The sequence below is a fragment of the Xiphophorus couchianus genome, chromosome 7, assembly GCF_001444195.1.
Source record: "Xiphophorus couchianus chromosome 7, X_couchianus-1.0, whole genome shotgun sequence".
In the NCBI taxonomy this organism is placed as follows: domain Eukaryota; kingdom Metazoa; phylum Chordata; class Actinopteri; order Cyprinodontiformes; family Poeciliidae; genus Xiphophorus; species Xiphophorus couchianus.
Window position 1 is genome coordinate 29809042 of NC_040234.1, and position 25423 is coordinate 29834464.

Here is a 25423-nt window from a genome sequence, read left to right on the forward strand (position 1 = left end):
GTGTCAATAAACTCACATACTTATCTTGTTGTCCTCTTGGCTAACATTCATCATTGCCTTGTCTTGTCTCTAACTAACTGCATGGAGCTCACTGAGTGGCCAATTGCAGGGCTGATAAATATTAATACAGCTTGCTTTTTTTGTCAGTTTAGCAATGTGTGTCTTAGTCCCATGAATTAGCCTCATATGTGATGTCAGCATCCCATTTTATAGATTTAAGTTTTGTAATTCAGAACAGTGATTATGAGTTTGTCATTGAAGAATCAGGACAGGATAGGTGCAAATTATCATTATTCAGTCAAGATCCAAAAAATTTACCACTAAAATACCTGATTTTTGTGACCTAAAAACAACTTTAAATCTTTTTTTTCTCACCTGAATTGTGACATATATGCAGAACAACTCAACTGAAAAACAAAAATGCAAGAGGGCTAATTCTAAGAAGATAAAAAAACACTGTAACTACCTCATTAAGTAGGAGTAAACATTCTTAAGTCACTTCTATATTGTCAAGTCTCACTAACGGGTTAATTTCCGGTTCAGTTCCACTCCAGCTTGGAGCATCGACATTATGATCAGTTCCCCACTATTGTGGGCATGAGTAAAGGCAGGAAGGTGGACGGTGACTGAAATTTTTCCCTAACTATGGAGGCCTCTGTTTCCTGTGACAAGGCATGTATTTACATAGATGAGGATTGTTTCTAGTCTGTTGACTGGTAGATTTGTAAAATGAGATTATTTTTGATCTGTTGAAACTCTCCAAGCTACGTATGGCTTTGGCTGAGATGCAAATGAACAAATGTCAAGGAAATTACATTGAACATTATTTATACATTATGAGATAAATAACTGATGTTGGTGTATACTTAAGATGACAAAATGTCGAAACTTGACCAATCTTAATCAAAAAACATCTTTTTCTGAGGATTTACATTTTTACACCAGCAAGTTAATGCAACTTTTCATCATTCAGAATTTGCCCTCTTAATTTTGTTTGTTTGGGACTGGAAATGTCACAAAATGTCCAAAAGAACCACAAATGATTTATTATGCTCTATATTTTTTTAACATCACACAAACCTGGCATTTTACCACAGTGCACATTTTTAAGAGCCACTGTATGTGACTGTAAACTGATGGCTTGTCTTTGCAGAAAGATAAAATGTCGACTTTTGCCTAGTGCAAAAAAAGGAAGGAAAAACTGTTGAGCTCTGCACTGCCAGAGCATTTTGGAGAACAGTTAAATGTTTATTTTTGCCTTGAGCAAATGTTTTATATTTGTAGAGAGAAAGCAAGTACTCGCTGGGCCAGAAAAATAACTTTAATACAGTCAGCAACCAGTGGAAAACAATTTATTGTGCAATTTCTTCACATAGAGATATGCATATGATTGAGAAAAGACTGCTGACATCACATTTGAAGCCTTTGCTCCAAAAACTGCTGTTGTGTTTAAAGTGACATGAAATCACCATAACATGGTGAAAAATTTAACACAAAAATTACCATGTATTACATAAAATTGACATTCACTGAAAAAATATTTGTTGTTTCTCTACGTCTCTAACCAATCATACACTGTGTCTCATAAAATATTCACCTTGTTTGCCGTTAGTTGAATTTTGTTACATTTAATCACATCTAACTATGAATCAGATTAAGTACGAAGTCCATTTAAGATCTGATTCTGAAGCTGACACTAATTTTGTAGTGTTGTGTGAATTTAATTTTGCTCATGGCAAGAGTTGGGGTCTGATTGTGACACCAGTTACAGTAGACCCTCCCAAACTTAAATCTGTTTTGTGTATTGATAAAAGGAGTGTTTACATTACTATGCCTGCAGTTATTAAGATGAAAGAACCAACTGAAAATTTCAATTAAGAAATTTGAGAGATGAAAAAAACTCTTTCAGTCCACATACATGCATAAGTAACATATACTTTCGGGATGTTTTTCTTCCCCAGTTTCGAGTAAAGCTCCCTCAGCGAAGGAGCAATTGCACAGCGAGAACTATCTGTGTGCAACAGGTTTAATTTGAGAATAGTTTTCCTGTTATTGTATCTCTTACAGTCAACATTTCATATTGCTGCTGCAGCATCTGATCCCTAATATATATGAAAAACATAAGTGCTCCTCTGTTATCTCGTTAGTAGCATTAATCTGAAGGTCTGCACTCGATGTTGGAAAAAATCCAATGAAGTGAGTCAGAAATAGACTCTTTAAATTTGTCCACATACATTTCTAATTTATTCTGTATAATTAGAATTTTTTCCCAGTATTTTCCAGAAGATATCATTGTCATTGGAGTATCAGGTGACACGGAACTGGAGGTAAATCTTTGGATGAAAGCATCTTGAGAAGACTCCACCCACCATGCATAAACTGGAGTTTACTTTTGTCAAAATTTTAACACTAGTGTTATTTTTTTTGTATCATTTGTAGGCCCTGGTAAACCTCTTATGCTGCACTGTTTCTTTGGCGTTTAACAGCAGAAGGATTGAAACCTGAGTCCACTTCTTTTTCACAAAGAAATCTGTCGGCTCCTTTGATTTTTTTCTGCCCTCTTCCAATAAATTGAAAACACAGATGAAATGAAAATAAATAGACAAATTCATGGTCATTCCATTTTTCTTCTGATCATTAAAATTACCAGGCATCATATAAAAAACATTTTCTGTCTTCCACGTGTCAACTAAATCATTCAGGAGAAATACGTAAATAATAATCAGTTTTTATTATTTTTTATTTTTTTATTATTTTTTCTTCTTTTTGAGATGGAACTGACTTTTAGCACCTCAACTTCAACCTTTACAGTTCTCTACTTACTGTAAAATGCTTGCAAAATGTTTCACTGAGCTGTTTTAGTTGCCTTCAGTGTCTGACTGTGACTGTTGTATCGGCACCATGTGGTGTCATTCTATTTATTTCTGCCTCCATGTGAGACATCCCAGGCCTCTGAAAATAAAAAGCACTAAATATGAATTTATTTTCTTTTAAATACTCTCAATAAACTAAACAAAAGGATGTTAAATAATTCAATGAACAGGAGAAAGTGATTGTTTCACCCAACACAGAGCGGTTTTCTACCACCACATCAGTCTTGGGTGTTACCAGTATTGCAGAAAGAACTGTGAACAATGGCCTGGGAAAACCTTAGCGCATGCATTTTGCCTGCCTTATGCAACTGCACAAATCTGCATGCACTGGTTCCTTGTTCATTTGACTGAGTTATGTTTCATTAAGTTTTCTGTTTATTTTTTGGACTTTGTTTCTCATTACTTAACATAGATTACATCAGCTTTGTTTTCTTCTTATTTATTTAATTCCTTTATTTACTTATTTTTATTTGAAGGGATTAACCGGTTGTTTGTTTCCTATTCTTTTGTTTCAGTAAAGGGACCCGGCAGAAAGTTAAGTCTGCCCACAGATCTTAAGACTGATCTTGGTACGGTAGGCGAAAGCCAGCAGTTTTCACTTGATTTCTTTTAAGTTGTTTAATTTCTGTTTTTCTCAAAGATTTTAGGCTTTTCTGTTGCTTAAGAACTTTTTTTTATTCTTCTCACTACCTTTTCCGTTTCCTTATGACTTTCTCTGGTTTGTTTTTTCAACCAGCCCATAAGACTGTCGGCCTGAGATGTTTGTCTATTTTGGCCCTTTGACGTGTTTTGATTTCATTTGAATCTACTGTGTCTGTTTCTTCTACATTTTGCAAGTGTTTATAAAGGTGATTTTGTAACTCATACTCATATTCAAAGTTGAGGCTTTCTATCGCTTTTACCATGATTGGACCATCTTCTGGTTTTCCTCAATCTTTCCTTCATCGACAACCGCTGCTTTTCAGTATTGGATCACTCGTTGCCCTTTCTCATTGTAACTGGATCATTTCCTTCTCAAACAGTTCTTCCTTCATTTTGACTGGATCACCTACATTACAGATATGACGTGTTCACCCCCGCATGCATCTCTAACTGCTACACATCATGATCTCTGGTTTCCCTTGCTGTCCTTCTACAGTATGACATAGGCTGTCCATACTGACAATTTCTGCTTTTCAACATAAAACTTGCCTGTCCCTACTTATCTCTGTAACTGTCTTCATTACAAACTTTTTTTTTAATGCAGGTACAGTAATATTCTTTTCAGCAATGGTAAGAGTGAACATTTTTATGCCAGAATCAAAATGTCCAAACTGTTTACTTTAGTTTTTTTAGTAAACAAAAAACAACAACATTTTTTTGGTATTTCTCCTTGACAACTAGTAGGAACTTTTTTTATGCATCGCATTACAACCACACAATTTAATCTATTCCATTGGGATTTTATGTAACAGACAAACACAAAGTTGTAGATGAAGTGGAGGGAAAATGATACATGGTTTTATTTTTTTTTTTTTTACAAAGTAAGAAAAGTGTCAATAAAAGCAAATAGCGTCATGTAAACCAAAAAACACAGCAGACAGATGAAGGTTAACATTGGTGAGAAGTTAAAAACATTGTTGGGTTATAAAACATTTTTCAGCCGTAAAGAGTAAGATGAAATATTTTTGGCCTTCATGCAAAATGCAATGGTGGTGAAAAACTAACACTCCATCCGAATGCACCATGCCTATACTTAAACATTGTGTTGACAGCATCATGATGTGAGGATGATTTCCAACAGGGACAAAGTAGTGAGGCAGAGATAGTGGGGAGATGGATGGAGCTAAATTCAGGCTAATCCTGGATGAAAATGTGTTTGAGGTTGCAAGAGAGTTGCGACTCTGTTGGATGATAACAATAAAGATAGTCAGAACCACAATATAATAGTATAAAGTATATTATGTTTTTTGGAATGACTGTGAAAATTAAAATTTCTGTTAACAGATACTTTAGAGTTAGGGAATCCAAATCAGATTCAATACAATAACATTATCACTTTCGATGCACTTCACTAATCTGCTTGACCTTGTGTTGGTCTGTTATAAAAAATCCTGGTAAAATGCATTAAAGATTGTGGTTGAAGCAAGTCAAAGTATGAAAAAGATCAATGGGGTATGAATTTTTGGCTTCTTAAAGAAAAGGAGCAACTTTGTAGAGTAAACAAAGGAAAAATTGATGCAGTCTGTCGGAAGGAACATTTTCTGATTTGTGTGGATGTGTGTAAACGTTTATTTTCAGTAGATTTGTGGATTGGTGTGCTGTGGATAAGGGTTTCAAACACAACATCTGGAGAGAGGATAGTGTTACTGCATCCCTGTTTGAAAACACACAGGCAGATAGACATGAATACTATCATGTGGCTTCCCATTAGCCCCATTTTACATGCTGAGGAAAAAAACTCCCTGTACTACATTTGTCCGTCCTGCTGTGAACCCATGTGAGTGTTGCACGTGGATTGGGTGGCACCCAGAGTTTTTCATCTTCACTTTGAAATTGGATTATTTCTGCAAAACGCACCTGAATGGGAAACTAGATCTGAAAAGGGAGACATATGAAAGAGATCAGAAAACAGGGGACACTGCATACTGCTTTTAGCAATTAGCATAGTGCTGTTTGTCCTCAAGCTTCATAAAAGTCTGGACAAGAATATCAGAGAGAGAAGGAGAAAAATAATAAAGGCAGGCAATTCCATCAGACATTCCCATCAACCCCAAATGCTTTTAACCTTGGTTTTATTACAAGGATGTCATTTAAAAAGGGCATTGCTTTATTTATTGTTTCTCTGAGGACAAGAGAGAACAGACACGCAAAGGCACGGATATCATGGGGTTGTTAATTATGATGATCCCGACAGAATCTGTCTGTTTAACACAGAATAGCAGAGTCCACCCAATCCAAACTGCACTGCTTTCTTTTTGTTGCCTCTTTAATAGGGTTCAGTTCTAAACAAATTATTTTATTCTCCGATGCTCGTTCCCGTAGGCCCACTCCATTAAATAAAGACAAAGCCAGCAACAAATGCAGTCCCTATGGGGAAAACATGCAAAGCCACGATTCCAGCGTGTAACAAGTGTTTTCATGTGAGCACCATCTGTGACTCTGTATCCACTCCAACTAAAATAATTTGCACAGGAATAACAGAGCAGATATTAAAGGTTTATTATGAGCTTAGCTGGTAATGTCTTAAGGCTTGTGATTAGATGAAGAAATTAATAACTTCTGCTAAAAACAGAATTTACCGACAGATATAAAAACACAAAGTGGAGATGAAATATGCCTGCTTTTTTTAATCTCTTTACTGGCACAGAGTCGAGGAAGCTGCACTTACAAATTTCACTCTGCATTTTCCTTTTCCTTTCTTTGGACACAGCATCTCTTTCTTCTCCTTGCACATACTTACCTTCAAACCTCTCTTCAGCCCTTTGCCACGCACTCACCCCCTGTCCTTCACTGTCATTTTCCTACTTGATAATCAGGTTTTATTCCTCTTACACTGCAACATATCCATCTTCATTGGCCCTGAAGTATATTTGCCTTTCCGTTCTAGAAACAAAAAGACACATTCTCAAAACTGCTTCCTAATGGCAATTCAAAAAGGCCAATTAATGTTTTGATTTCACTTCCTATTTTCAGACCTATAAAGATGGATATTGCAGCTGTGGATTACAATATGTTGGACAAATTTATCATTTCCCTCCGTTCTATTGTTTGCTAATGCTTTGCCGTTGTTACAGATCATGTCAATGGACATTGCACTAGTCCCACCTCTCAGCCCTGCTCGGCGGGGAAGCCTCGCATTCCAATGGGTCCCGAAGGGCCACGGCTAACCCGCAGAGGCCCTGGCCGACCACCCTTCCGAAAGGCCCAGTCTGCTGCTTGCATGGAGATCTCTTTGCCTGTGTCCCACACTGAAGGTGTGTGCTTGTCTTCCCAAATCCCATCCTTAAAACCTTCATAACATAACCCACCCCCAACATTCCTAATGAGTGCATGTTACCCTCTGTCCCTTTGGTAAGTGAACTGTGACCTGATACATAGTTAACACAATGCTAATGCAAGATGGCACCCTGATTTTTGTACTCCTCAAAAGGAGAGAGCACATGGTCTCATAATAAAATAAACAACAACTAATTATTTGCAGCAAAAAAGTAAAGGTCAAATAAAAAAATATGCTTAGCACAGTCTGCTACCACTCTAATTGTACGAAGTATATTAGTTGTTCGGTTCCACTTCACAAAAGACTAAGACAAAACCAAAGGAAAACAAAAGCCTTAATAATTGAGCTAAGACTGGGGAGAATCACACACACCTCCAAATTGTGCATATGGGAAGATTCCTTGAAAACCAACTAGAGTTTAATTTCAATATATTTTGTTCAAATAAAAAATATATTGATGACTCAAAGAGAACCAATGGAATCATACTATATAATGAGGATGGTAAAGAACAAAAAAGGAGGAAAAGTTCCAAGCAGCAGTTCATAGGGTTTGTAATACAATACAATGGTTGCAACAGTAATAACAGTTACAATAACCACAGCATAGTAGGAAATAGTGATCACTAAAAAAAAAAACACTTCAAGTTTTGTATGCATGATTTTTCTTTTCTAACTACATTTGTTGAAATATGCCCACAGAGTGCTGCACCAGGTAAAACTTATTGGAAATAACAATAACATGACATACCCAACAGTGGTAGACCACTGGTGATGTTTGCTTCTCCACAGAAAAGTTGAAACTGTTGATAAAAGCACAGGGACCTCACATATTAACAGGGAGATTCCGCAGATTTAAACAAAAATAATCTAGTGAAGATATAGTATTAATAGAGATGGAATTAATGTTGGGTGGCCAAAAAGGTCACATGGAGAAATACTTAAAAAAATCAGAAGAGTCATGTTACCTTAACACTGAAATGAGGTTTGAAGAGAATGAAATTGTCTCTATAGACTGATGTTCTGTATTCAATAGAGCAGTCTTAATCTGGTGTGCAATGACTGGGAAAATATGCTCATCTATCAGCTGAATTACTTGTTGGAATAATATGAGAAACATTTTTTTCCCAAGAAACTCTTTTTGTGCTCTTCATTTGATTATGTGGAACAGGATTTCTGCACCTTGCATTAGCATCACCTCTCAACTAAATTAACTGCAAGCTCTGCCTCTTTCAAATGCAAGAAACAACCCTTGCATTGTGCGCTTTTGAACTGTTGCTTGTGTCAACCATGTTCCAGGCCTGAAGGTTGTGCAATGTAAAGTGAATTTGCAAGATAAGTTTTTTTTTTCCACAGGATCTTTTTTTTTCCTCTTCAAAATCCAAAATATCTTATGTTGGTTATCATAACCTTTAACTTACAGCATCACTGATGTGTTTTAAGGGATCTCAGTGTAATTTTCCAGATAGGTTAGAGGTTGATGTTGTAATATTTAATTCCATCAGTATTACTTTGGAAAAGCTACATGGATCTGTAGCTCAGGTGGGAAAATCCTTAGAAACAAAAAGTATTTGTCAGAAATGCCACAAATCTGGCCTTTTATGGAAGAATGGCAATGAGAACGCTGTTGTGTAAAAGAAACTCACCGAGAAGTCCCTTTTACATACGGCATGTAGGAAACACAGCAAACATTTAAAAACTTGTTCTGTGGCTAAATGACTCTAAACAGTGTTTGGCCTTTATGCAAGACTCCATGGTTGGTGAGAAATTTCAATGAAAATAATTCTGATTACAGGGGTTGCTCGCCTTCAGTAGGATCAGGAAACATGGTTAGAGTTGCAGTAAGACGGGTTGAGCTAAATTTAGGGCAACCTTCCTAATGCATGTAAAAGGCCCAAAGGCTTACTTTCTTACAGCATAATTACCTTAAATTTACAGTTATAGCTACATTGAAGCATATTTATGTAAGGATGAGAGAAACCTCTCTCTACATCCAATCTGAAACCACTTCTTTTTTTTTTTCTATTTTACAACTATGTACTGTTTTGTCTTGGTCAACCACAAAGCTCCAAACAAAACCTACTGAAGTTTACGGTTCTTTCGAAATATAAAAAAGTTTAAAATTTGTGAACACTTTTAGAGGCAGTATATCAATTTGAGCAATTTTAGCATATTCCTTAGCTAAATTAACTAAATTAAGACAGACACCATAAGATAATTGTCTTAGCAAAGTCTGTGTCTTCTGTTCAGTGTTGTTGTTCACCATGTAAAGCAGGGGTGTCCAAAGTCGGTCCTGGAGGGCCGCCATCCTGTGTGTTTTAGTTCTCTCCCTGGTTTAACGCACCTGGATCCAATGATGGCTCATTAGAGGCCTTAGGAGAACATTGACAAGCTGAGAAGGTTGTTACTACAACCAGGGAGAGAACAAAAACATGCAGGATGCCGGCCCTTGAGGACCGACTGTGGACACGCCTGATGTAAAGGGAAACACGATTCAGTTTTACATTTGAAAAATGTCCCTTTATCTCTTACATAGCAAATGGCAAGAGTATGCGCTGTCAAATCCAAGATGAAAATGTTTTTTCTAGCAACATAATTTCTGAGGTATGGGCAACAGAACTGACATAAAAATGGCTTTTCAGCTAAGACTGCATCATTTAATCACAAGTTGTGTGTGAGTTCTTGTACTTAGTCCGTCACTGACAGGCAGCAGAGAGAAAGAGATGTTTCTGGAAATCTTTGGCATCATCTTAGTTGAATAATCAACAATTTATGGTGATGTTGAGCATTTTTACATTTATTCAAAGGGTACCTAACATAATTTTCTCAAAAAAAAGTCACACAGAGAGAGGTTGATTTGGTTGGCTGATGCTCTGAAGGTGGGAAAAATTACACATACCAAGGAAATTGCAAGTTCAAGGACAAGATTTAAACTGGCTATCCATAAAATTGACTGAAGTCTGACTAACCTTATTGCGTACGTTGTTGTGACAAACTGCTGTGTGCTAATTTACAGTTCAAATCTGTCTTACTGTGCAGCTGTAATTCAGCTCAATGCATTATCTTAAAGCAAAGCCAGCCAAACTAAAACAATGAATTGATTTCAGAGTGCCTTGATGCCACGTGTAATCTCTCCATTGATTGTAAACTTTCAAAAGTCTTTGGCAGTGTGGGTCGGCCAATCCCATTTCACTCATGGACCTATTTTCACTTTTATTCTGAGCTCTCTCAGATCAACAAAAAGTCTCAGTCAAGTCACGAAAGGCAGATCTCTCCACAGGAGACTCAACATTGTGACAGCCCACGAAATGTCACAGCTACTGTTGCCACCCTGCACGCACATCAAGCTTAAAGTAAGAGCAAAAGTTGGTCAGTTGGAGGTTAAATTGCGTTCTCTAATCCCTCGTTCTTCAAATCCTTGCTGGTCTTCAAAGCTGTAACTATTTGCATTCAGTCTGTTTGTAAGCTCCATGAATGCTTTCAGGAGTCTTCACAGCTAATGAAAGTATATTCTACCAACCAGAGTGCAGTGCTGTTAGTTGCAGTCAAAGCCGAGCCCTTCATATCAGTTCTGCAAGTCACACTGCTGTCTTCATCAACCTCATTATACAAGAGTGACCTGGAACCAGGAGGGAAGCAGTTCTTCATTACCATAAGCTAAATGTTTTATTAAAGTTGCTCTCTTGGCTACAGGTGCATTACCAGTGAGAGCAATGCTGACAACAGAGAAAGTCACTCCTTACCACACTTGATTTCAAGCATTTATGACCTCTGATAATTGCAATTTGACAGACGGCTTGAGAAATGTAGCATAAAAATTTTATAATAATGTGAATGATAAGCAGTACCATATCACCCTGCCTCAACCTGGATGTCGAGATATAACAACACTTAAAGTTGGCCTATTTCATGGATTTTATATGTATTTATCAAGTTATTTGCAGCATATTTCAAAAGGTTTTCTTTCTTTTCTACATCTTACATTCAGCTTTTTTGCAAATCCACAACTTAGGCTCTTCTAAGGCAGATCAGTGCAAGCATGGAAAATGACACAAATCTATTGCCACTGCTTGCTTGATAGCAACAGCTCATACTCAACTATGTTCAAATTTATAATACTCTTGTCTGGTCTTGACTATTAGCAAAATTCTGGCAATGCTGGTGTTCAGGCAAAGTAAGCTCTACTGAATACTGCTTGTAAGTTGAACCCTTCAAATCAATCAAGTGGGTCCTTGGGTTTGTTGTGCTAGCTGTCTCCATTGGAGTCTCATGCAATTACCACAGGTATCTGGCAGGTTATAGGTCAAAGGTAGAAAAGTTTTTCACAAGTGTTAGTGTACTAACAAGTTAAAAGTAAATTCTTTGCTGCAATTAAAGCTATCTGTAGACACAACATTTGTGGGCACCATTGCAGAAGATGTGTAAATATTGCACATGAATACATTTTCAAAAATACATGAATTTTTTACTGAAGCAGCATAATCTCACACAGGAAGCTAAAGATATAAGAACATAAAACATGTGAGAATATACTGCTGCAATAACAGATGGATTTATTTTAAGACTTTATGCATCTCCACTAGGGATGCTATCACAATTTTCTCTGAAAAACTTTTTTTTTCTTTCACACACTGCAACTTCTTTTAATTAGCCTTTCAGTTGCTGGCTCACCTTTGCATATACTGTATCGGTTACCTACCTTTGGGACTGTTGTGTATCAGCTGCGCTGGGTTACCACGGTGAAGAGACAGCAGGATAACTGAAATAATTAAAGGTCAGAAAACAGTGCGAGAAATGAGGCTGATGTTAATGAGGCCTACATGCCAGGCCTTGAGACAGAGGAGGGAAATGGCAGGGGAAGCCCGACTGAATGTACAGTGAACATTTCTACAGCACCGACTCTAATTTGAGCGCAAATGTATTAAATATTAACAATCCAACTTATAGTTCAGTACTTTGTATGTCTAATTAGTTAGTGAGTCTTGTTTACAATTAGTGAATCTCCCATACAGCACATTTTTAGCTAAATCACAACGCACTGTTGTGGCTCGCTGAACTTCAAACAAATATGAGATTGATTGGCCTGCTTTTACTCTTACCCATACTCTTGCTACTTCTTTTGCTCTTTAAATTGTTACAAATTGAAGACAAAGTCTTTCCCAGTTAGGCATTGAAATTTGACCTGTCTGTGTTTAGTCAGCCAATATAAGTACCCCCCACCAAATAAAATAGAATTAGGCATCGTCTCCAGTCTTTCGTCCATGTCTCTATTATGTGTTGCAGGTGTACGTGTACATAGCACTGTTTAGCTCTCGTCTGTCTCACCTCCTCTATACCGCCTAGCCTGTCTATGCCTCCCTGTAAGGGGCCTCAAGGGGTCCCTGTGTCCTGTCAGAACACCACTGTGCCTGACTTTCATTAGCCAGCACCCCACAGGCTCTGTCACGCAGCGTAAACACACCCCAGTGACACACGGCGAAAGCAGGCTGCTGCCGCCCAGACACACGACAGAGGTTTATTGTATTCTCACAGATGCCTGCTGCAGTGTACAGCACTGTTTTCAAAGATAGCAAAGGTTTTGGAGAAAAAAGAGAGCAATTATTTACCCACATGTTTTGTTGTATCTTTCCACATAGATGCATGAGTGAACTTTTAACTAGTTTGGAAACTGAAATTCAGTGTACACATATTTTGAAATAACATTAATTGCAGATTATTTGATCAGCAATTTTGTATCCAATTTCTGATCACCAATTTAGTTCTGACTTGCTGATGTTAGCCAATTCCTCTTTTAAATAATAAAAACAGATCTACCAATAAAATATTGGTTCTTTGCCAGTACCCCAAATGTAAAGAGCTGTTTTACTCTGCATCACTGAAAACTTACAAATACAATAAAATCCCTTTGGATATAGCACAGAATTACATCATCTGTCTTTTACAAATGAGGCTACAGCTGACTTGCTTTTTTTGCAGGTTTTGAATGGCTCTTGAGAAAAAATAGACTCATTCAAAACACATGAAGTAAGAACAGTAAAGCAAAGTCCAAGTTAATATTTGAGAGAGAAAAATACTCTGATGTTATGTAAGGTTTTACACTATTTATCCAGTTGTTTATTTATAGCTTCAATGGAGAGTTAAAACAGCCTTTCTACTCTGAGAAATATTTTTTATATACATTTGGAGCAGATTTACACCATGTCTAAGTGAGAGCAGATGGCCTGTGGTTCTCAACTCTGCAGTTAAACAGTTTCAAAAATGTTTCAACATTTTAAACTTTGAAATCTTACATTTTAGATAAGCATGATTATCACAGTTTTCTATTTATGTGTGTCTGCTAACTGAAAGACGATCTGTCAGAGCTTAGCTATGATGCATTCACTGATCAAAAACAATAGGATTGTTGAGTTCATAACCAGCTGCTCCAGCCTCAAAGAAGATCAAGTTGATTTGTCAGTTTATCTACAATTCCAGAATTTCTGAATTAGCTATTTTAAAATCATAATAAGTGAGGTGCTTAAATTGATAAAAGGAGTTCTTTGACAGAAAATTATATGCACATGCATGAAGCAAGATTTTAAGCCCATAATAGGAAGGTTTCATATATTACAATAAGGTTGCCTATATTTAGCTTTCAACCTCTGCTTAGTATAAGACACACTAACAGCAGAATATTGAAAATGTCCGTGTTAAGGTAAGGGTCAATGTGCCCTAGGGAATAAACACAGAGTGTGGTTTTAGTAATATCAGCCAAAATAATTACAAATTCTCCATCACCAATTTAAAATTCATGTCCACTAATATTTTGTCATGCAATAGTTTTGTTCAGAATCTATTCATCTGTCACAGTGTCCTGCTTGCAGTGTTTTTCCCCACAACAGTTGAGCTTAAACATGAGCACGTTGTTGAGCATAAAGAGTCAGAAGATGTGAAGATACATTGTTTGGTCTCTAGAAACAGGTCGGATCACCCATCTTTTACTGCTATGCTTTCACTGCCGTATACTTTTAAAGAAATGTTTTCCACGCTCAGTTGCTTTCTTTTCTTCTCTTCCTTTTTGTTGTTCTCTGGAACCGTTGTTCATCCGTCCATCTTGTCTGTTGCGTTGCTGCTCTTGTTTGTTTGTGCGCACTGGTGTGTGTACGTGTTTCTCTGGACCATGATGGGGATGTGGTTTTCTTCTACGGGGTTCATGTTGTTGGGGGACAATTAGGGCATGCATCAAGGAGGGCAATGCTTCAGCAGTTACACGGAGTCACTATGTACTCCCATGACGAGCACCACACCACTGCCGCGTACTGCTGGAACGAGAGAGGTAAGGGGGCTTCGGCAGACACACAAACACACCTACCGCTGTCCTGCTGACTTGTTTGCGTCCGTCCGTCAGTCAGAATGTCAACTCGTTTTGTGGCCCTGTGTCATCTGAACATGCCTTCAGCTGTGTCATCTTGTCTTAGACAATGTACGAACTGGGTGGGCCATGTCATCTTTACAGAGGAGCAGCTAAATCTTTCACAGGCTTTTTGCTTGGTACTGCTTTTATGGTCAACGGAGATGTCCTGTTTTTGTTTCTTTTTAGGTTGTGTTTAATCAACAAGGAGAGCTTGGGTATTCTGGCATTTAAAGATCAAATGTTCAACTTGTCTTTGATAAAAGCACTTTGGAAAATTATTCGGAATCCTTGGCCTTTTCCACATTTTGTCCCATTACCATCAGAAAACATCATTGTATTTTATTATTGTGTTTTACGTAATGCAACAAAACAAAGTTGCACATGATTGTGAAATGAAAGGAAACAGTTTTTCAAACTTTTTTTTAACAAAAAAGTTAAATCTGCAGAGTGAAACTGGTTTGAAAACCATGTAAGCTTTTTCTTCAATAAGTATTAATGATTTTGTGTTGGCCTGACACAAAATCTTGACAAAAGGCATTGATGTTGGTGGTTTGAATTGGACAAAATGTGGTAAATGTTTAAGGAATAAAATACTTTTTAATGGCATTGGTAGTATAAATCTATGTAAAAGATAATTAGATTGCATACTGTAAAGTGTTGCAAAAAAAGATGCAGCCTTTTAATATCTGTTTGGATTCAATTTATCTGTTTGATAAGGCTTTGCACCCATCTGTACTTGCTTTTCCATAAAGCCTCCACTTTTTGTAACATCAGTCTAAGAGTGCAGTACTGAACGTCTCTTGGCTCTGAATTATTCAGAAATGCAGCAATACGGAAATACTTTCATGATGGAAGCTTTAAGCACACAATGAGTGCGTGGGTATGCATGTCTCGCCAGATGGAGTCCTGTCCATCTGGCTAGTCCAGTGACTAAGGACTAGTGTAATGTCAATAAACTTAAAGCATAAATGTGTATGCGTTTCTTTATGTGTGCGGATGTTTATGTTTCAGGTAGAGGTGGTGTTTCTGTCCAGGTGTCTTTACTGTGAATATTCACTTTGCTTCTAAGTGTTTGACATCCATTCACAGGCATTTTTGTTGCAGTGTTTTATATCACTTAGTCAAGAAATTAACCATTTTTGAGTTTTAAAAAAGTTTCAACCATGCTTATCACTCATTTTCCTTCCTGTATGAACTTTTTCTTTTTAACTGCTTGTCCTGCCATACCTCCTTTCTGTTATGCTACCATTCCTCTCCACTAATCTTTCACCAACTCTTGTAAAAAAACAACCTTTTTCCACAACTTTACCTTATGTTTCTTTCCCTCTTGCTCCTCTTCTCCCCATCATTGCTTCCCATCTGCCTCCTCATTCTTTGTTTCCGCCATGCCTGTGTGTTCGGCCATTGTTCTTGCCGCTGCTGCTACAGAGAGTCGTGAAAACTCCTTCAGCCGCTCTCGCAGTTCCAGCGTGTCTAGCATTGACAGGGACACCAAAGAAGCTATCACCACACTGCAGTTTGGAGAGTCCTATGGACGCAAGAGTGATGCCCTGCCCACTCCATGTCTGTGGGTAGGGACTAGCTTAGGAGTGGGCATCCTTATCCCACTATCGATCCCCACTGACCAAGAGGAGAGGATGGAGGACCCTGTCACTGTTGGCCCTAGTGGTAAGCGCCAGCACTTCTAGGTTTTTTGTGACACAAAATGTAGCTCAGGAACTGTTTTTATTTATGTGTTGTTTTAAAAGACGAAAATATGTATGCCTTTGTGAATAATCAGTGGAAAAGATATAAATCTGTCAATCCTTTCCGTGTCCGGGCCAGACACGAAAAGCCAGTAATGCCAATAACATTGCTGTAATGTTACTGGCAATACAGCAGTCAAACTCTTCTTATAATTGTTGATAAGCTTTTTGCATGTTTCCACTCTTATTTTGACATTCTATCTGAGAGGTTACCATCATCCTGGAAAATTCTCTATGAGATCAAGTTATTACTTGTTATTATTAAAAGAATACTGCTACTTACAGTCAAGAAAACTGTATTAGTAAAATGAAGTTACATTAACGCGTTTTTGGAAGTCACATTGGTCACTTTGCAAAAAATATTTTACTAGCTTGATGCTAATGTACTTCCATTGGAGAACATCTAGATAAAGAGCGGCAATTGTCAGTACAAGAAAATGTCCCTTGTGTTATAAAAAATTAGAATACATGAAAAAGAACTGCTATTTTCGTTGAACGCCCTCTGACCGTATTTCAATAAGCCAATGGTGGCCTGTACTTTTCCATCTTTTAAAGAGAAGCAGGCCCACAGCATCACTGATGCCCTACCATATTCAACAGAAAGCATGGTGGTGCTGTGTGCTATACTTTATTTATTCTCTCGTCTTTTCTATATAGGAAGTGAAAATTTAAGAGAAATTTATTGTGTTAAAATTGTTAGAGAAGATGACTATTTCACCAGTGATTTGTTTTAAAAAAAAATTAAGATAAATTTTACATCACTAAAGTGCTCAAATTAAAGGTTGCATTTTTGCTATTTTTTTCAGAATGGGATTATTTTAATAAAAATAGCGTAATGGAACGGAAAAAAGTGTGTTTCTCTATTTTTCTTTGTTGTTTTCCTCTGAAAATTGTGCGATTACATGCCCATCTACTCTAAAACCTCTCAAAATACCATGTTTTCGCAAAGGAGGCCAATTTAGTAAAACGGCAGGACATTTTCTGCAGACTTAAGTGCTCAATGTTCACTCTTAGAACAATGCAAGTCAAACACAGCAAGCATAGGAAACTCGTTTATTTCAATTGGATTTAATCTGTAGAGGAAGAGAACTTTTACAGGAATTTGTCATCCTTGATCTTGTAAATTACTGCTATCACTCAAGAGTTCAAAAGGGTTTGCTGCTTCGCTGTTTACTTTGAACATGATTGAATTGCAGCAGAAAAACATGCATTAGTTGTCCTCTGAAGTAAAACAGAAACATTTTGTAAAGTAATGACTTTCTTAAAAATTGGCTGTCTTAAGGGTTAGGGTTTGAACAGCTGAAACAAGCTTGTTTTTACAATTTATGTTTTTCAGTTGTCCAAATCTTGAAGACATCAGTCTGGTCATATGTGTAACTAAGAAAACATTAGCAGCTGTCAGTAAAAACACTGGCAATTGTGTAATCATATGTGGGTTTCTTAAGCTTATTTATGAAATCTAAACTTTAAATTACTTTAACAGATATTGTTATGGACCCAACAGCTCCATAGCTTCTATATTTGCAGCCTTGAAAGTTGTAGACCACTTGCCTCTTATATCTTGTTTATCCTTTAAAACTTCCCAGGAGCAGTCCAAATGTTAAAAGGCTCTGTGCTTCGCTTTGGTTTCTTGGACTGCAATGGAGCCCTAATTCAGAGCCCATATGAGGTTTGGCGGGACCTGAATGCCCCAGAGGATCCTGACAGACCACGGAGGCGCAAGCTGGTCCACTTTTCCCCGTCCTCTTCCCAGGATGCCTTTGGAGAGGGACATTTGGCCATAGTTTGCTCTGAGAGGCAGGCCAAAGTCTTCTTGATGCCCTCACAGTCTTGCCTCTTTGTCCACAACATCACAGAGTCGTCCTTTGTGCTTCGAGCTGATGTGGTATCTCTGTGCAACAGTGTGTGCCTGGCCTGCTTCTGTGCTAACGGGCATGTCATGACACTCAGGTAAGATTGATCTGCAGTGCTCAAAGTTCTGCCTGTGGCTCACAGTTATCACTTCTGTTTTTTAAATAGATGATAAAATTCTTTTGTAATGTACACATAAACCAAAATGCAAGACAAAGGATTGTTTTGAAAGTTATTTACCAGTAAAACTCTGAAAAGAACAGCACGCATTCCCAGCAATCTTGAATCTGTACTTTTTAGAATCATGTTTTGCTGCAATTTGCAACTTTAAAGTGGATATATCATGCTTCTAAATACTTCCTTTCCACATTTAAATCATTTACTTGTGATCTACTTTAAGTTGTCTGAATTTCTCATTATACTAGCTCCTCAAGCCTCTTTTGTATCTCTGTTCTGATTTGTGCTTGAGAGCAACTCACTTAGGTGTGGTTTCTTTAAATGCAGCTTAAGCATTTATTTACAATTATCTAGCTGCACAGAATTTTACTATCCATCTTTACATGTTCAAGCCAGAATTGCTACCAAAATTTCAATTAACAAGTCTTTTAGACAAGGACTCAACATATTTAACAAGTTAGCTAACACTAGCGCAAAAAAAAATTAAAGCAGCCAAAGCAATGCCAAATTGTTTATGTAATATGTCAATTCAAACATCTTGTGCAGTTATGTCCTCGAGGAGCAAAAAGAAAGCACAAAGCGCTAACATCAGTAGAAGGCATGATGCTACTGCTATCAATATAATGACCACAACATTATATCAACACCCAATAAATTCATGTCTAAAGTATAGGTTTTTGTCATTTTAATGTTATTTGCTGGATACTGCTTTGCTGTGTCCATCATTTCCATAGACAGAAAGAACTGACCTTCAATCAGACAAAATCTTTCAGCAAATCCTTCTTGACAGTAGCAGAGGCTACCAAAGTATTTGTCCTTGAAGTGCTTTGTGCAAACAAAAATGACTTTCCCCACGATGTGGGTACATTTCTAAGAACCTTCGAAGATGTTCTGATGCTATGGAACATTGTGATAAATTGTGTGAGTTGATACACCCAACATCTGAACACTTCAATCCACTTGTAGCTTCGAGCTCCTTGAACTTAGATTTCAAAATTGCTGCAAGAAATAACCTCCTGGCAGTGTCGCAAAATTGGTTAGCCAGAAGTTCATGGCCTTCTTTTGGCAGTTCTGAAGCAAATACTGTTTTTTATTGCTTGGAGAAAAATGCAATAGAGAATAGAGAAACTGAACAGATAGAAAAAATATGACAATATAAAGATACTGTATCTACACAGCATCAGAGAAAAATTCAACTTTTCTGCATTCCTATGGACTCCAAGTACACAACAAAATGCATTCAAGAACTAAAAAATTGGATGTTGCATGATATGTCTTCTTTACATCTTATGGGAATTGTCTTTTAATAATCTCCTCACATCAAAATAGGGAGATTTTTGTCAAGTCCAGATAAGAACTGCTAAAATTAACTGCATAGATATCAGATTGAGATTCCAACATTTACAAATATAGTTTACTGATTCCACTCAATATTTTTCATTTAAAGCACCTGATCCGATGTATTTCAGACATGAATATTAAAATTCAAGTGCTTCATCTGGATATGCATTGGCTTTCTAGTCTTCTCTCATGCGCTTTGTAGATATAATGTTCTCATAGTTGAGAAAATCTGCTTCAAGAAATTACTCTTCACTACTCGGCTGGAAGCTAATTGGTTTTATTTGAATATCTGATTTCCTTTTCACTGCTGGGCATAAAGTTAGCTCTGACTTCCCATTTGGTGTTTTAAAAGGTAACTCATATGATCCAAGTGTTCCGCAGGTATCTAATGTGTCTTTCATTCACTCCTGTCATTTATCTCGCAGTTTGCCCAGCTTAAGACCGCTGATGGATGTCAATTACCTGCCTCTGACAGACATGCGCATAGCAAGAACCTTTTGTTTCACCAATGAGGGGCAGGCACTGTATCTCAGCTCCCCAACAGAAATCCAGAGAATTACATACAGCCAGGAAATGTGTGACAACCTGCAGGTGAGCTTCTGTGCATAGATATATATCTTTTGGTTGGGAAAAGCACCAGTGTTGTGAAGGAGCTGTACCCATTATTCATGTCCTTGTTAAAGCCCGGGGCGGACGGCGGGATTAGACGTCAGATGTCACTTTGGTTATACATGGTGCAAACTTCAAAGGATTGAAAATTTATATGGTTTTACTGTGTAAATGTGTTCATTTAAATATGAGCATCATCAAAGATATTTATTGTTCAGAGCTGACATTCCACACTTGCAACAAATGGATGTGGATTAAGTCATGTGATGTTTCTATAGTGCCATCTAGAGGCAAAGGTGGTCATAGTGTCATTACTGATGTTTTGGCAGTGTACCTCTAAAAAATGGCTGAAATGTGAGTCTTAAAATTTTTATTTTGCTCTCTTTTTGTTCATTGCAGGAAATGCTTGGGGAACTGTTTACTCCAATAGAAACACCAGAAGCTCAAAACAGAGGATTTTTAAAGGGCTTCTTTGGAGGAAACGCCCATACTTTCGACAGAGAGGAGCTTTGTGCGTCTTTTTATTATTTAATTATAACTTATCATACAATCCCAGTATGCATTGCATCTAGGAACCTAACTTATTCATTAAGGAAACATAAAACAATTAACCCTTTCAAGATAAATTCAATAGTTAAAATATACATTAAGAGCACCACAAAGATAGCAGTTTATAAAAATGTAATTTTACCTGATGTGGTTCCCAGTTGGTGAGGCGGCAGCTGGGAAGGCTTCTCGGAGTCTGGCACAGCACATCCCCGGTCAGGGAGGCGTAGAAGGCATGAAGGTGGCAGCGAGTGGAGCAGTGGGGGAGCTGGCACGGGCTCGTATTGCTCTGGATGAGAGAGGCCAGAGGCTTGGAGAGCTGGAGGAGCGGACCGCTCTGATGATGACCAGTGCAGAAACTTTCTCCAAACATGCTCATGAGGTGAGGATAAAAGACAATATTTAGGTTTAAGGGTCCACAGTGAAGGTAGGCATACTGTCAGTAATATTTCATATGTCTGCACAATGTTATGGTTTGACTGGTTGCTTTTTTGCCACATTTTTCTCACCTCTCTTTATTTATCATTTATCACAATGTTATCACTCATGCCCATGATCTTTGGTATCTCAAACACAAAGAACATTTTTTATTTTACATCAGGGAGAGAGAAGTCCATCCAGTTTGAAGGAGTAGTATTTGAAAGGTAATATTCTACCGAATATTCCTTTCAAGCACCTTGTTCCAATTGTGATATTATGCACATTAGTACTACAATTATAACTGCAAATTTCTGCAGGATTATTCATTTTCATTTCAGTAACAGTTATTCCAACCTAAAAGGTGTTGCTGCAAGATTTTAATTCAGTGTTTTAACAACATACCACCTAAAACATGTACTGCTTCATCATTTTTGTCTAAAGACTTGATTCAAAGCACAGAACTACAAACTTGAATAAACTAATGAATTGCTCCTGCAGATAATGTATTATTGCAGAGCAATTTCCTAAATGCTATGATAATGCTAGCATATTTATTCTGATTTGATACGTTTTTTAGATGAAGAAAATGTACATTTACATCCCGCTCTAATTGTACAATCAGTTAGTTGAGGCTTTGGAGACATTTCATTTGACTTTTACCACAGGTTGAGGAAACTGCTGCATACTGAAAGGTGTGAGTAATTTAGCATGGGGAAAGGGCCCATTTATGTGGTTTCATGTCAGAGATTTCATAAGCCACAAGATCTATTAGTTGATTTTTTATTTTTTTTTCATTAAAGTTGCATTACATTGATAAGGAGCTACAGCAGCCAATACAGTTTCTCATTTACAGTCTCTCTTGTAAAGGTTGAAAAACACTTGGATTGTTAGGGGGAACCCAAGAAAAGCATATCTTTTAGAAGTGATTTTTTAATGGGTTGCAGGAAATATGGTTTGCAAGCTAACATTGGTGTGACTGACTTGGACTTGCATTGCTATTGGACCTGACAGCTGTTGTTTTCAAATTATTGGCAAAATGCTTTTATAATGACAAAAACAAGCTCCCCCGTTTTGAGAAAAAGTAACCAAATTCATTGGAGGCTCAGCTACTGTTAATTTGAACTCTTTGATTTATTAACCAACAGCATATGACTCTGTCTTTTTACAGCTGATGCTGAAGTGTAAGGACAAGAAGTGGTACCAGTTCTAACATCGGGACGGCGAGATGAGGCTGCCATTGGCCTATCAAGAACTTCATGCTGCGACTGGACTTTCACATGTGAAATGAAAGCAATCAGAAGAGACAGAAGAGTGACTTTGTCTTTACAGCTTTTAGAGCTAGCTGTGTGTACTTCAGTGTCACTTTGCTGAAGAACGAGAGCAGGTTTATTTCTCGTCTAGACAGGAGGTAATACAGACAGTTGGGGACAGTTTGACGGTCTAAAGAAGAAACTTGAAATATCCAACAATTTGGTGTGAGTGTGTGTATGCGTGTTGGCGTGAGTGTGAGCTTGTATGGTTGGGTTTTCTGGATCTTACTGTGTAGATACTCAAAAGTTATGAAACCAACAAGAAATGCATGAAACAGCAATGGATGAGTATTAAAAATATCCAACTGCCATATTAAAAAGCAGCATGCTAATTTAAGAGGAGATTTAAAATGATTTAAAAATTAACTTTTATTTATGATGTAAGCCAACAACAGAAACTATGAAAAACTTTATATTTTTGAGATACTGGCAAAAAAAAAAAGAACAACTATATCTAAAAAGGAATCATATAACTGCATTGCTATTAAGCCAAAACTTGTGTTACTTTTCCTTTTTTAATTTTCATTTATGGTTAATTTTATTAGTATTTTTATTAGTCTAAGCAAATATTACTTAATACAATATAAATGCACATAAATAACTATCTACACAGACTTGGAATAATGTAATATTCAACTTTACTTCTAACTTCATTTACTTTGGGCTGCACAATGCAAATTTAAATAAGTAGTAATAACACTTAACTCTGCAAGGTCTGATCACCCTAGTGTGTTTTCACTGTTTGAGCTGCTGCTACTCTCAAATACATTGGATGACAAAGAAGGACAACTCCATATTCAAAAGTTGTGTAAAAACAGCAACTGAAGTGACATAGATGAGGACTGTATTCTGAATCGTGTGTTTATATCTGTTGTACAAACCTATATACAGTTTGTGTGCCATAAAAAGCAAGTAGGAGGAATCTTTTCACTGGAAGCTTAAGCAAGACGAGGTCATTAATGGGAGCGATAGATCTTAAAGAATTACACATGAAGTTTGTAATAGAGGGCATATCAAAATTCATTTCCTTTTTTCTTTAAACAGTATGAATAAGGGCAGTGGAGGTTTTTGAAATGGGTGAATTTGCAAGACTGCATCCTGTTGAAGGGTGGCACTAGCACTTGGGAGGAAGAACTATTCTCTAATCCATCTATTGCATACCAACTAGTTTCATTATTGCTTATCTGCATGTTTATTCAATTGGGACTCAGGATCAACAGAGAAAATATGTCCCTGTATTGTGGGTGGTGAAAGACTCTTAGGTTGGTACCTGTATCACAACTTTTAATTTGATCCAAAATGAAGAATTTTCTTTTCTATAAATTAGTACTGAATGTATTTTGTAAATTCTTTTTGTTAAAATACGAATAATTTCAACCTTGAAGGTTTATTAATCTACAGAAGAGGTAGATTTAAGACACATTAAAACCTTTATTCTGTTTATGAAAACACAAAAATTTAATTCTTTTTTCTTTTCTTTTTTTACATTTTGGCACTGAAACATAAGAAACTGGGGCCAGAAGGAAAGGGACTCGCGTAGCAAACAAAGGCGTTTATTTTATGTAGGTCTTTAACAGCCTCTGTTGGACGTCATCGTTTAGCAAGCCTTTGGGTTGTGTATGTGAGTGTGTTCAAGAAAGATTTCAAATGACTTTTTTCTGTCAAAGCAATCAAAAAAATTGCCCTCCCTTCTTTTCAGTGTTAAACCCAAATAGGCATTTACTCGCAACCCGGACGGCGTGCATTGTGATTTTCAGTTTTTCCGATAAAAGTGAGTTGAGATCACATCAGTTTCATCTCTGCCGTCTGTGAGTAGTGTATCTGTAAACAGTTCAGGGGAAATAACAGTATTTTTTTTTTAGTGACGTTAAAATGTTGAGTCAGTGAAGAAAATATGTATATGTGTAAAACATTTGCAGAAATTTCAACTGGAGGCAAAAATGGTTGTTTTTTTCTTTTCAATATTGTTCTTACTGACTATGATATCCTTGTGTCGCAGTCAAATATTTGATGGTTATGGCCTCTTCACTGATGGCTTCTGTATTTTTAAAAGCAACTAATGTTTTATGATACATGGTCGTGTATCAAATTGTGATTGTGTTGTACATCAGTGGGTAGCCACACGACACAGACTAACAGCGTCAAACAAGAAGGATATTTTGTACTTGTGTACTCGTCTGTATTTTGAACTGACCTGAAAAAAAAATCTGATCACTCACGTGTTCTTTATCCTTTGGAGCATCACCACACCGAGGGTAAAATAAATTGCCTCTGTCAAGTAGAGGCCAGTTTCACATCCTCAATGGGACATACATTAAATGCATTTAAAATCTGTAAAACAAAGATTCACAAGTAAATCAGTAATTTCCACCAGCTTTGTCAGGCTGCTAACACATTCCTTAGACTCAAATGGCCTTCACACAAACATAAGCTAACCTAAATAGTCTGACCTTTCACAGTGGAACTACATGAGTAAAAAGAAAAAAACACCATGATTTTGATTCAATAATACATCATCCTCTTATCTCTGTACCGTCAGTGACATTTGTGTTCTGTGCAGTTCTTTCAGTGGCAGAGAATACGCATAAAAAGAAAACAAAACCAAAATTCAGAAGGAAAAACAAAAACTCAAAAAAATCTGACTTCTGTTGACAGGGTGTTTTGTTATTAAGCTTTTTTTTTTGTTTTTGGTTTGTATGTTTTCAGTTTTTATATTAACTGTACAGTTTAACTTTGGGTGAAAGGTAAAACATACAAAAAATGAGAGACTTGGGATATTTTCTGTATTTGTTCTACCTGTTACTGCTGGTACTATACTATCTGGCTATTCTGGCTCTGTCTAAATCACTGGAACTATGTAGTTCTTCACAATGTAGTATGCTGAAATGGCATTTATTTGTTTTTCTCAATAATGGCAACAACGTTTGTCTTATTTCAATGGATTCCACTTTTTGTTCTTGATATATTCTAGTGTAATAGAAATAACTTGATTAAAAAAAAGGTCTGAAAATATGTTGATGCAAAAGCAAAACTGAAATAAACATTGATTGATGTACACACTGGAAATCTCTGTTCCTTTGGCCTCTAATGCTGTCATGCTCCTTATTCAGAGTACAGGAAATGCAATTTTAGGAGTTAAACGTTAAGGAAAGCAATTATATTTACATTTTAGAACTTTTTTA

At 37.0% G+C, this 25423-nt stretch overlaps 1 protein-coding gene across 13 annotated transcripts in view; it reads left to right on the forward strand.

Moving 5' to 3' along the window:
* stxbp5l (syntaxin binding protein 5L) overlaps nucleotides 1-25307 on the forward strand; it is a 144073-nt gene extending 118766 nt beyond the window's left edge. For 4 of the 13 annotated variants that reach the window (XM_028022314.1, XM_028022319.1, XM_028022317.1 and 1 more), the window contains 9 exons: nucleotides 3389-3442; nucleotides 6650-6829; nucleotides 14063-14164; nucleotides 15671-15910; nucleotides 17574-17937; nucleotides 19782-19947; nucleotides 20365-20476; nucleotides 20673-20893; nucleotides 22100-25307. In XM_028022314.1, coding sequence (XP_027878115.1) covers nucleotides 3389-3442; nucleotides 6650-6829; nucleotides 14063-14164; nucleotides 15671-15910; nucleotides 17574-17937; nucleotides 19782-19947; nucleotides 20365-20476; nucleotides 20673-20893; nucleotides 22100-22141 — 1481 coding nt within the window. In that variant the 3' untranslated portion in view covers nucleotides 22142-25307. The remainder of the gene's footprint in view (nucleotides 1-3388; nucleotides 3443-6649; nucleotides 6830-14062; nucleotides 14165-15670; nucleotides 15911-17573; nucleotides 17938-19781; nucleotides 19948-20364; nucleotides 20477-20672; nucleotides 20894-22099) is intronic. The other 9 variants (XM_028022316.1, XM_028022320.1, XM_028022322.1 and 6 more) reach the window with 4 other exon arrangements.
* The last annotated feature ends 116 nt before the right edge of the window (nucleotides 25308-25423 follow it).